General features: G+C 44.3%; 1 protein-coding gene across 15 annotated transcripts in view; it reads right to left on the reverse strand.

Annotated features, from left to right (window-relative positions):
- Nucleotides 1-7317: 7317 nt before the first annotated feature.
- The window catches only part of Grb10 (growth factor receptor bound protein 10), a 122429-nt gene continuing 116341 nt past the window's right edge, over nt 7318-13405 (reverse strand). For all 15 annotated transcript variants that reach the window (XM_075944372.1, XM_075944366.1, XM_075944362.1 and 12 more), the window contains 3 exons: nt 13228-13315; nt 10709-10802; nt 7318-10441 (listed from right to left, as the gene is read on the reverse strand). In XM_075944372.1, the coding sequence (XP_075800487.1) occupies nt 10295-10441; nt 10709-10802; nt 13228-13315 (329 nt within the window). In that variant the 3' untranslated portion in view covers nt 7318-10294. The remainder of the gene's footprint in view (nt 10442-10708; nt 10803-13227; nt 13316-13405) is intronic.

The following is a 13405-nucleotide window of genomic DNA, read 5'->3' on the forward strand; positions in this document are numbered from 1 at the left end:
AGGCCATCTTTTAAGAAGTTCTGCCAACCAACCTTTTCCTCTCACTCCTACGGTTGTATCAGTTGACTTTGTACAGGCCAGTGTGATCTATACTGCGTCAATCCATGCTCCAGAAAGCCCCATTGATGGCAATGCTTGGGGAGTGGTGCCTAGCTTGAAGAATATAAAGTTTACACTTTTGATCTCTGGCTCACGGTTGCTTCTTAACAGGCTGATATTTAGTTTAAAAGAATGTGCTTTTTTTTTCTATTTTGTGTTTTTTTTTCATTTCTTCTCTGAGGTTATTGGGGTGGAGATCAGGTTCAAACAATTGAATATTACATACAATATACACCTATGTTGTGACTGTCAACTGAATGAATGTTGGCATTCAGTTGTTAGCAGAGAGTAAAAAGACCAAACTGAGAACTGACAGTAGGCTGTTCATTAAAATGTGGATTAATCTGACCCAGCCATGCATCTTACCCATAGGATGTGATCAGCTGATGGATCAGTCCTCAAATCTAGAGTGAAGCTTTGCAGAAATAGATTAGCAACCTGAAAGGGCATGGTAGGGGCAGATTCTCAAAGGATCACTGCTCACTCTATCCCCTGTTACCACTGTTCCCCAGTCTCTCACTTGCTCTAGTGCCTTTTACTTGAACCTTTGATGATGACAAACTTACTTTCTCTGTACTCTCTGCAAGGGCTACTATCTACTTATTGCAACTTGGAACTTAAAACTCAGGAATCCCTGAGGCTAAAACTTTCCTTTTCTATATTAGATTCTTTTTGGACAGGGGACAGGATATTTCTTGGCTTTGATCTCATAATCTTGTGTCTTGGAGTGATGAGTACAGGGGAACACTACTACGATGTCTTTAATAATTAGTTATGTGTGTATTGTGTGTCTATGTATGGTGTGCATGGAGGTGTGTGTTTATAATGTGTGTGTGTGTGTGTGTGCGCGCGCACACGTGTGTATCCATGGTGCATGGGTAGATATCAGAGGACAATGGCAGGGGTTGGGTCTCACCTCCCAGCTTCTTTGGAGGCAGAGTCTCTCCTGTTTTTATTGTCTTGTATTTTATTTGGAGGCATTCATTCTCCTTTGGTTCTCACCTGGCACCTTGTTTTTGAAGTAGAGTGTTTCTTGTTCTAACCTTCCAACTTATTTTCAGGTAGTCTTTCTTGTAGTTCTCACCTTCTGTCTTGTTTCTGAGGCAGAGTGTCATCTGTTCTTGTTTGACACCTTGTTTTCAAGTAGTCTATATTCCAAGCTAGCTGACTCACAGGCTTCAAGTGATACTCTTGTCTCCTCTTCTCAACTCACCATAGAAGTGTTCAATCCGTAGATGGGTACTGGGCACTACCTTTAAAACAGTGGTTCTAGGGGTCAGAACTGAGTTCATCAGACTTGCACAGCAAGCACTTTGACTCATGAAGCCATCCCTTAACATTCTATTCTGCACCCCTCACAGACACAATGTATATGTGAGAAAGCACACAATGCTATTCCTGTTCTTCTATGGGGGATTGGTTACAATATGTCCTATAGATAAAAAATATCTGTACATTCCCAAATCTGTAAACTCTCAGGTCCTATATACCAAATGGCATCATATCTACATATAACCTAAATATAAACTCTTGTAAACTTTATGTTTTCAATAGGACACTCATAGTGCCTGATGCAATATAAAAGTTGTGTAATAATTGTTTTACATGCTGTTCAGGGAATAAGGAAAAGGGAGGCTGTAAATATTCAACATCTATATAACCTCTGTGAACCTCACTAGAGAGTTCACATTGGCAGCAATGCAACAGTTTCAGTTCGGTTTTACTTAAATCTACGGAGAGCAGCGGATTTCAAAGGTCTGGCTATAATTCCATCAGAGATTTTGTTACTAAGAGAATTGGCCATAGCTTTTATTTCAAACAACAAGCCTCCAACATGACATCTGATTAATATGCAATGGAAAATCCAAGTTAAAAAATGTCTTTTGGTTATAAAATTATTGGACAGCATTTCGGGAGAGTCATCTGGAAGGGAAGGGCTGAATCAATGAGATGATCAGTTATAATGGCCTCTGTGCCTGGCTCTTGAACTCTCCACACAGTCCTTTGTCACAGGACTTGCTGACTTAGTTTGTGTACCAACATCAAGGAGCAGTTGAGGGGGCAGCAAAGAGTTGAATGGACACAAGTGCCAAAGGGTTCGGGAAAAACAGATGCTGTAAGCAGAAGGTAAACGTGATCCAAAATAAGGGGTGAAGAATATAATTCATTGGTAGAGTGCCTACCTAGCATGCATGAGGTCCTGGGTTTAATCCCTAGTACCATTTAAGAAAAAAATAATAAGAACAAACTAAAACAAACGAACAAAAAAAACCCAGATGTCATACATGAACTAGTCCCAGGAATCAAACCTTTAGTTTGAAGACTTGCACTGTGTTCCAGAAAGAAAAAAAAATGATGCCAATCTATTAGAAAAGGACAGCTATATTCACTGCCTTTTCTGAAGATTGTCTTTCATGGTTCCTCAAAGCTATTTTTCTTTTTTGGTTTTTTCGAGACAGGGTTTCTCTGTGGCTTTGGAGCCTGTCCTGGAACTAGCTCTTGTAGACCAGGCTGGTCTCGAACTCACTGAGATCCGCCTGCCTCTGCCTCCTGAGTGCTGGGATTAAAGGCATGCGCCACCATCGCCCGGCTATTTTTCTTGAAGATGCCTTCTGGGGCTGGGTTGAGATTGGTGGCATGTCTCTCTTTTGTCAGCCTGATAGCAACCCCACCTCTGTGGTAGATGGAGGGATGACACATAAGACCTATGTTGGTTAAGCTTCTCTTTCTCACCAACTAGACTTATCTGAGCAGAGGGAACTTCAATGGAGAAAATGCCTCCATTGGATTGACTTGTAGACAAGCCTGTGGGGTTTTTTTCTTGATTGATGATTGACGTGGGAGGGCCACATTGTAGCGTGGGTGGTGCCGTCCCAGGTCAGGTGGTCCTGAGTGGTTTAAGAAAGCAAACCAAACAAGTCAAGGTGAGCAAGCTAATAACTGGCACTCCTCCGTGGATTCTTCTTTAGTTCTTGCCCCAGTTGCCCCTCATGATGGACTGTGAGCTGTAAACTAAAATAATCCCTGTTCTTCCCAAGTTGCTTTTGGTCATGTAAGGTGATTTTTGTTTTTTGTATTTTTTTTTTTTTTTTGAGACAGGGTTTCTCTGTGTAACAGCTGGAGCTATCCTGGACCTCCCTTTGTAGACCAGGCTGGTCTCAAAGTCACAGAGATCTGTTCGCCTCTGCCTCCCAAGTGCTAGGATTAAGGGCATGTACCACCATGCCTGGCTATGCACGTTGGGCCCCCGGTGTTATGATCACACCAATGGACACCAGGAGTATGGACTGTTGCTATGACAGAACTGACCATGCTTTTCTTTTGGACGAGGGTAGGCGGTTGTGGAAGTGTTTAGAACTTTGGCCTGGAAAAGCCATTGAGTTCTCTGAGCTTGCTGAGCAGTTGTGAAAGCTTAGAAGACGATGTTCTCAAGGCTTGTGAAGCCTTCTAGAGGAAGCGTGAGAGTCTCTCAAAGACTTAGCAGGGCCGTTCATGTGATAGATCTACAGTAAGAATCTGTGATATCTGCTCAGCAGGATCTGAAGGATCACCATGATCAACAAGAGACCAGCACCCCTGAGGCCAACCCTTTGTTTTACTGCAGTAGGTCTCAACCTTCCTAATGCTGCAAGCCCTTAAGACAGTTCCTCATGTTGTGGTGACCCCCAGCCATTAGATTGTTTCTGTGGTTACTTCATAACTGTAATTTTGCAACTGTTATGAATTGTAATGTAAACACCTGATATGCAGGATATCTAATATGTGACCCCTGTAAAAGGGTCTTTTGTCCCCCAAACGGGTCACGACCCACAGGCTGAGAACCACTTCTTTACTAGGACAGTTGATGCTGGTCAGCTGGAGCTGAGAAAATCCGCTGTGGTTAAGAGGAGACCAATATCACTGAAGTGAAATCTGGCCATATTTCTTCAGGGTTAACACATGGAAGTTGGGATCTAGAGAGTACCAAGGCCGTATCTCATGTTGGCAGCTGAACTTGGTCGTGTGTGGGAGTCCCCTAGGTACTACTGATTTTGAAGCCATGAAGGGCCATAGAGAACAGCTGAGTCTTGGCATTGTGAGAGACCAGGAGAGGTTACTGGGAAGGTGTGTCCCAGATGCGGGACTTTGAGCTACAAGATTTAATTCACATTGTTGAATTTTGATTTTGCTTTGATTGTTTCTGTGTTCTGGTTCTTCCCTTGTGGAATAAGAGTTTGTACCTTATTTTTTATTTTACAGGAAACTGCTGTTGAACGTTTGGACTTTTTAAGAGGCAGTGTTTGTTTTTTGTATTTTTTTTTAAAGAGAACTTTGACTTTTAAAGCATTGAAGTCTTTATAAAATTATGCTTTGTTTTATCTTGTGATATTAATATTAACATGGATTCTTGGGGACAAACAAGAAGGTAAAGTTTATGGTGTAATAGTGATGTGGTGGGTGTCAGGGTGACGAGGAGTCACAATTGTGTTGGTTAATATTTCATCAGTTGGACACAAAACCTTAACTGAGAAAATGCACCCATCAGACTGGCCTGCAGGCAAGCCTATGAACGTTTTCTTTATTTCTGTGGGCGGTGTCATTCACGGGCAAGTGGTTCTGGAGTGTGTAAAAAAGCAAACCGAGTAAGCCAGGAGGAGCAAGACAGTGAGCAGTGTTCCTTCATGGCTTTGGATTCAGTTCCTGCCCTGATTTCCCTTTATCGTGGACCATAGTTGTAGAATGAAATAAACCCTTTCTTCCCCAAGTGTCTTTTGCTTCTAGTGCTTTATCACGGTAATAGAAACAAATTAAGACAAAGTCCAACAGTGCCAGTTCCACGTTTTCCATTGTTTCTAATCTTTAAGAGTGAAGTCTAAGTTCCAAGGGGCAAAGTGATATGAATGAGTTTCCTACTTTAAAAGCAAATATTGTTTTTACCATTTAATAAACTTTCCTTTACCATTAACTATATATAGTAGTCCTTCTTAGTGGCTTTGCTTCTTTTTTTTTTTTTTTTTTTGAGACAAGGTTTCTCTGTGTAGCCCTGGCTGCTCTGGAACTCACTCTGCAGACCAGGCAGGCCTGAAACTCACAGATTCACCTGCCTCTGTCTCCAAGTGGTGGGATCAAAGGCACGTGCCACCATTGCCAGCTCCTTCTTAGTATTTTAGTCGTCATTGAAAACATATATTTTTGAAACAATCTCATATAATCCAAGTTGGCTTCTGGATTGTAAGTCACTATCTTGCTAAGGCTAGCTTTGAGACTTCTGATCCTCCTGCTTCCGCCTCCCAAGTGTTGGTATTATAAGTCTGTGCACCTGTGTCTGGCACAGAAGATGTATCTAAAGTACTTATGATGTAGTGAAATCAAGATTCAGGTTGTGCTCTGGGCATTTTTTTCCCCCTGTGTACTCTGTTTGGCTTCTGTCATCCTATCTGGAGTGACCAAAGTACATTTGAAACTCTGGTCTGGTGGCCCTCACCCACCCTCATTATCGTAGACTCGTGAGGGGCCACAGGGCTGTGTCATGGTATGTCATGATGAGGAGGGGTGTTGTCTGTTTCTGTGAGGGGCTCTTGTAGCAACCACAGATGCACATTGTGTGAGTATGTATCTGGGATGCACCTCAAGGTCTAAAGTAGACGATCACTCTCTAATTCACTGAAACAGTGTCTCTCATAGGACCCAGGGCCCACCAATTCTGGCTAGGCTGGCTAGCCAGCTTGTTCCAGTGATTCTCTAATTGCCTTAGGAATGCTGGGATTATGGAGCTGCCACACTTGCCGGGCTTTTATGTGGGTTCGAGATCCAAACTCTGGTCCTCCAAATGCTTTACCCACGAGTCATCCCCATAGTCCCAAGGACTCATGTCACTGCAGGTGACAACATCCACTTTCTCTAAGTGGACTGTAGGTAGAGACTGCTCATTTGTTTCCCAGCCTATTAGCTCAGGCTTCTTATTCACTAACTCTTACATCTTAAATTAACACATTTCTATTAATCTGTGTATCAGCACGAGGCTGTGGCCTACGGGGAAGGATCTGGTGTCTATCTCCTCCTATGGAGGGATCATTAGCTGCTGAAGGAGACAGAAGCCAGATCCTTATCAGTACGCCATAGTCTCGTGCCGATACAGATTAAAAGAAATGGGTTAAGATGTAAGAGTTAGTGAATAAGAAGCCTGAGCTAATAGGCCAAGCAGTGTTGTAATTAATAGAGTTTCTGTGTGATTATTCGGGACTGGGCTGCTATGAAACGAGCGAGTAGTCTCTGCCTACAGGGAGTGACTGGGGTAGGTTGTGGAGGAAGCATGAAGTCAGCAAGTGACGCTCCAGAGCCCACGGGTGGGGACCTTCAGTCATGTGAGGGCTTAGGACAGCAGTGGCAGAGTGCATCTTTTTTTTTTTTAATGTGTCAGTTTCTCTCAAAAATATTGTTTTGTGTCTGAATGTTTTGCCCATATGTATGCCTGTATATTGTGAGTATGCCTGGTGCCTGAGGCAGCCAGAAAAAGCACCATCAGAGTCCCTGAACTGTAGTTAACAGGCAGTTGCGAGCGCCCACGTGAATGTTGGGATATAACTGGAAGAGCAGCTGCACTCTTAATTGCTGAGCAATCTTTATAGCCCCCTCAGTTTCTTACTTGACAACCTGGGTCCTTGATGGTTTAATGCCTTGTCAGATGTGTGTCGTGTTTTGATTTGGAGGTGACTGTTAAGCTTTTGTGGATACGTGACTCTCTGAAACCTTCTAAAGTCCACCATGCCTTGTGTCTGATCACAGTCGTAGGTGGACAGATGGGCAGGAACTTCCGTGTTCCTTTGCACCTGGAGACCAGAGGTTAACCTTGGGTGCTATTCACTTTATTTTGTGAGACCAATTCCTTGATTGGATCCAGAACTCACCAATTAGGCTACGCTGACTGACCAGCAAGTCCAGCAAGCCCAGGAGCCCCGACTTTCCCTCCAGCACTGGGATTACAAGTTTGTGCCACTACTGACTTTCCTGTGGGTTCTGAGGACTGAAACCATCGTGTGTGGCAAGCACTTTCCCCACTAAGCCATCTCTCCAGCCCAGGCCTGTCTTTTTTTTTTTTGTCTTGTGGGGAGGGACAGGGAGAGGTCGGCGATCTGAAACCTGGTTCTCTTACATTCACAGCGAGCACTCTGAGCCACTGAGCTACCCACCCCAAGCCTAGTCTTCAGATACGGGCGCAAATAAAAAGACAACAGAAAATGAAGAACACTGTATTAATGTTTATTTCTAATAACAAGAAACAGAACATCAGTCCCTTATTTGTACAAAAATACCTGAAAGTTTACAATTAGGTTCACGAGCCAAAGAGCTATATAGCACAAAGTGAGGCAAAGCACGCGGGGTAAAGGTTTTGTCTGTTAATTAACACCCTCTGCATTCCCTGAAAACGTTTACATGTCAGGTCACTTTCTGGTCACTGCGGTTTGCACTATGACATCACAAATCTACGGTGAGCTACTGATGCTCACGGAGGCGCAGCGATCCGACAGACTGTCAGGTATTTAAGTGCAGAAAGGAGAAGACAAAACATCTAAGCTGAGGCACATATTTCTTCAAAGTTTAAGCAAACAAAAAAAAAAAAGAAGAAAAAACACGTTCAGAAACTCTAACACCTAATAATATAACAGAGCCTACCTATTGAAACTCTAAAAACCCAAAGCATTTGGCATTTTCCTTCTCAACTTAGTCCAGGTGGCTACACGGAGTTCTCATTTAGGAAAGAAAATCACAGGCAGAGATTACAAAGTCAAACAGGCTCCAAAACAACCCTGAGCTGTCCCCTTTACATTCATGTCAATTAAATACAAAAATAAAAGTCCAATGTCCTTCAGTCTCTGGCTAGGGGGGCTGGGTACCCACTACCCCAGGGACTAGCTGTTTCAGGTGGAATTCCCAGCTGCCTGTGCAAAGGCTGGCGAGCTCGGGGCCACTGAAGTCTGCTACACTCAAGGCGGGTTGCAGCCTTCGACAATTCACTTCGGCTAGGGAAGTACAAAATACTACGTCAAACCAGCTACATACAAAATTGTGAACCAGAGTCAAGCCTATACTTTCCTTTTAAATAAAATGCATACTTATAAATATGAGATACACGTCCTAGCTGACTACTGTAGAGGCAAAAAGAGAAAAAGATTATGCACTGTGGGGACTGGTCTGTGTAAACTGGAGAAAGAAACCCTAGAGTTGTTTGCTGTCTGTTTTGTAAAGTTCTGACCTTAAGTCAGCAAAAAAGAAATGAGTACGGTAAAACTGAAATGTCCGTTATCTGTCCCAAAGGGGAAGATCGGTGGAAACCTGCTGCCAGGCATGAACTTGAGAATTATCTCATTGTCAACTGAATGATTAACTAGCTGCGAAAGAAAGAGAAATGCAATTGAGCATTTATGCTTACGAAAATGTCTTACTAAAAAAAAAGATAAAAGATAGATAAAAAGTTAAAAAGTAAAAAGAAAAAAAAATTCTTCATTTGTTGTAATAAACATCGCGTGGAAACACGGGTTGCGTGGTCTGTGAACTACAGTGTTTCTATAACTGTGGACCAGCTTGCAGCTGACTCGTTTTTACAAAGCACTGACACATCTATCTTCCACCATGCCGTCAACCGCAGGGCAATCAGGGGTGCTCCCTGGGGAGCACTCCAGTGAGTCGGGACTGGCAATCTAGTGGCTAGCTCAGGTTCAAAGGGCCATTCAGGGGTGGTGTCAGGCAAGGAAACCTGTTCACCACGGTTGTCTGTGTGTTTCTCACGGGAGTCCTGTCTGCTACCCTCATGCCTGATAAATCATTAAGGGGACAACAGAGGGTCCTCCAAAGGGTTCAGGGGACCCATTGACAACTCCAGCCACCTTCTGACTCCTCTCTTGGAGGAGGAAGCAAACATCATGCTGCTAAAAACTGTTCAATGTTCACAACCACTGTGAGGTACTTCTCGCCCTAAGCCAGTAGAGGCAGAACCTCTGCATACCCTGCTCCTGCTGGCTTAGGGGGTTTTCAGTAGGGCGCAGGGGTCATCAAGCAAAGACTCAAAGCCAGCCTATGCCAGTGCCCTCTGCAGTGTTTCCTTATCTTTATCCATAGACGCTCAGATTGACAGAGCACAAGGCCAACAAGTTGACATTTTCTCTTTAAATCCTTTAACCCCACGATCCCACCCCACCCTGGTGGGAGAACTGAAATGACCGAGGCTACTGCAGAGGGTAAAGGCAGCAATTATTCTACAACAGTGGGTGGCTGTGAAAACGTGAGGCACAGGGCACCCCAGATGGACTATGTGGCATCCACAATGAATACCAATGTGTTCCAAGAAGGCGTGCTGACATCAGTTTAAAGCTGAGGTCATGCAGCTGTGCTGTGCTGGGGGAACAGCGAGTTTTCCAAAGTAACGAGGTCTCCTGCACTGTGGAGAACGAGATACACGAATAAGAAATGACCAAACACCAGCACAACAACAATGGTGACCAGACTGTGGGAGCTTGACGGAGTCCACAAAACATGCTTGGTGTCACCCACAGTCGACACCTTTGATTTGATTATTTTATTTTTATTTTTTAAAAAAAAGCTTTTCAAGTATGATGGGGAGGACTGGGGTGTCTATAATGTAGGAGCCAAATCCACACTGTGGCAACCTGTGGTAAGCAGGATGCCCTCAACAAAACTTTGGGGACCCATTTTTTTTTTTCCAAGCTGAAATCTGCCAATTCAAAATTCTTTGTCTCATCTGGGTTGCGAAGCCACATCCCCTCCTACCATAGGCTGAGCACAACATTGACAACGAAGAAGGAGTGCAAAAAAGTGATACAAAAAAAGTAAACATCGCGGTTTCAATTGTCAAGATTATTCCAGGGCAAGAGTTCATTTCCAATTACTTCTCTGCGGTTCTCACCCTACGTGGCCTAATCAAGAATCGTCATTCCAGTTTCTCCCCGCACTTGCACTGGATCTCAACCCTCCCCCAATTTAAATGGCTGACGCAGAGGGAGGTGGTCCTGCTGGATCCGCAGCGGCAAATCTTTGTGAAGTCCAAATAACGAATTGATGTTGGTCGGTTGGCACCGATCGAAAAGCCATGTTGTTCTGAGTCCTTAGGTGGGAGCAGGTGTGTGTTCTCCCCCTCATGCAGGCGTCTCCTCTCCGTTCCAGTGTTGCTGCCTCCAGCCTCTGAGAGAGGGCAAGGAGGTCATAAGGCCACGCGGATGCAGTGGTGCTTCAGCTTGCAGGGCAGAACACCTTTGTTGAGCTGGTAGAAGTCGACCAGCTGGATCAGGTCGGAGAACTTGGTGTTCCCATCATCCAGAGTGAAGAAGGTCTGCCCATCATCCTCGCACTGCAGAGACACAGGAAATACTTGCCACGTTAGAGGAGGAGGTGACCTTGGGGGACAACCCATGGCCTGTGGTCAGGAGCCAATTTGCCTGCTTATGGTTTTGTTCCTGAGAGCCACACACACAAATGTGGCAAGGTAGGTCAGAAAACACGGTGGGTAGGGCTGTCTGCCACACTATCTATAGTTTGTTATATTCAAGTTGGGACTGCAACTTCCATTAGGAATGGAAGCAAAAAGAAGGACTGGTTTGAAGGGATCAGTACTTACGGGCAAGATCTGGAAGTTTTTAATCTTCTGGTGGTGGCACAGAGTCAGTACAAACGCCTTTGGATTACTCTGGCTGTCACGAAGCAGGAACAGCCTGTGGAGTGGGAAACCAGCAATTGATTATTGATTTTTCTAAACCCAAGTGTATTTCCCATGTATGAGTTTGCATGTATACAGAGGCACATCAGCTAGACCTGCTGATAAAAATGGGCTTACAGCCATGACACTTTGGTGTTTGGGCACCTGAGTGGTTTTCAGTGGCAACAGCATCCAGAAGGAAGTTGACAATGTCGTTTGACATTGAAAGGAAACTACAAAGATGAAGGTGAAATGTCCTATGTTAGAGGGTTAGAAAGTGCTCGCAGTCCAACAGGAACATGCCAAAATTACCCAAAGAAGAGAAGTTTTTCCTTAGAGAAGTGACCTAGTGAGTGGTGAAAGACTCACCACACCCTTCCTTCCTGGCAAGGAAGAAGAGCTTCTGTGGGAGCTAAGGGGATGTGACCTTGAAAAGAAGCAGTATTTCTCGCTTCCTTACACTTCACAAGAGGTGAAATATCAGCTGAGGGGACAGGAACCAGACTGAGACCATCTTCATCAAGTATCAGACCATCACTATGGGGACAGAGCTAACGGACTTCAGATATCTCCCATCGTTTCCTGTGTACTCCTGCCCTAGATATGCGAGCCAGTTCTAGCCAAGAGATGCTGGCTTTGGAATAAGTCCAGACACCACTGGTCAGGTCTGGCTTCTGCTCACAACAGGAGATATAAGGAAGGCAGATACAGCACCTAAGATTGTGGATTTTCCCCCTTTGTTGTAAAGCACACAAGGAGGGGCACGCTAAAAATTTAAATCTGTGACAACTATATCAGCGTTTGCTTCCTGGTTCTCATGATACCACTGTGGTTAGGTAAAACCACACAGAGCTTCCATTCAGGAATTACTAGGAATAAAAGGACATCAAGCTATAATTTACTTTTAAATGTTAAAAAAAGGGGGGGGGGGAACAGTGACAGACTAAAAGTGCTGTCCTATTATCACTAGAATCGTGGGTAGAGTTACACAGCAGAATTGAGTGAATTCTTCTTGTAACTTTTCTACAACTTCCAAACAATCACAAAATAAAATGTAACAGAACAGCACAAAGAGGCCTAACAATGGTGCTCTCCAACCTTGGAGTGCAAGAGGCCTAACAATGGTGCTCTCCAACCTTGGAGTGCAAGAGGTAGTCCACACACTAGGAAGGAAGAAAAGCAAGTTTCCAAGTTCTGCTTGGCACTATGAAGAGGAAATGTCATGAGATACTTGACCAAACTACTGCCATTAGTGGTGTCTCCAGCTTGTTGAGTGTAATGTTAGACTAGAAAGTATTTAAATAGGACCGGGGAATCCACACTTGAAACACATTTGTTAACTTCTCAGTGCCTTTAGAATGCAAATATCCAGAATTTGTACATTCTGGGAAACACCAATCAGCATGTTACTCCATGGCTTGGTGTGGCCAGACTTACAGGGAGAGCATTATCTTGGACTCAAGATATGTAACATGTTTCTCTTGTATGTGGAATCCAGACTTAACAATATATTTTTATCTTTATTTATGGTGGTCACATGGAATCAGTGCAAGCAGAAGGGGACCTATTTGGGGGCAGGAGAGGGACCATTGGGAGACAAGGGACAAAGAAAGGCAAAAAGGGCAAATATGGAAAAAGTACAATGGCAGACATGAAATAAAACTCCATAACAAACCACATTTGTCTGGCGTGGGGGGGTGGTGGCATCGCTATGGGTGTCATTGCTGTGGAACATGTTCACTGTAGGCAGGATGACGTGCTTACTCACTCACAGAAAACTGGGAGTGTGGAGTGTTCCTGTCTCAGTCATTTATCTACCTACCATTTCTATCTGTAGATAGGGAGCAAGGGCAGGATGAAGGCAAAGGTGAACACTTGCCCTGGGCTGCGAGGGGCCACTGGGATGATAGCAGCGGTGATAGAGTTTGCACCCTGTGGTCCAAAGTCTCTTGCTGGCCCTGGTTACGCTGTGACAGCTATGATATGAGTGTTTGTAGGTCACCTGCTACAACCATGCTTCCAGTCACTCTGATCAATGGCTGCCACCATCCGCTATACACACACGAGTGAAGCCAACCTCTGCTGCCCTGCCCAGCTTTGTAGAGACAACCAACTTGAGAAGCAAGCCTCTTGAGGTCTAAGTCATAACAACCTTAGTAAAAGCCAATTTTATAAAGTGTATAAATAAAAAGGTGTTGGTTCTTTCTTTCTTTTTTTTTTTTTTTTTACTATTTGTTTACTGCCTTAGAAAGAAAAAAAAATAACTAGCCTTGTCCTTTTCTATTTGAGGGGTAAAGGGCACATCTGGATACATCCAGACAGGAGGGTTCAGAGTCATCTCTGCCCTTAACTTGGCAAGGCCAGCATACTCTGAGTTGGCTTCTGCAGGGAACTGTGAGCACTCGATAAGTCCTAGCTTCGATCAGCGGGAGTTTCCTTACCCGTCCACGAGACCTTGTTGCTTGATGATCCTGTGGGACTCCTCACGGGAGATACGTCCATGAAACCAATGCTGAGTTCTGTGAATCACTGTGGGGAAGATGGAGGCAGACAGAGGGTAAGACCTGGCTCCCCTGCAGACAGACCCCAAGAGCCAGCCAACTCTAGTCAACCTGGATC

The sequence above is a fragment of the Microtus pennsylvanicus genome, chromosome 12, assembly GCF_037038515.1.
Source record: "Microtus pennsylvanicus isolate mMicPen1 chromosome 12, mMicPen1.hap1, whole genome shotgun sequence".
Lineage (NCBI taxonomy): Eukaryota > Metazoa > Chordata > Mammalia > Rodentia > Cricetidae > Microtus > Microtus pennsylvanicus.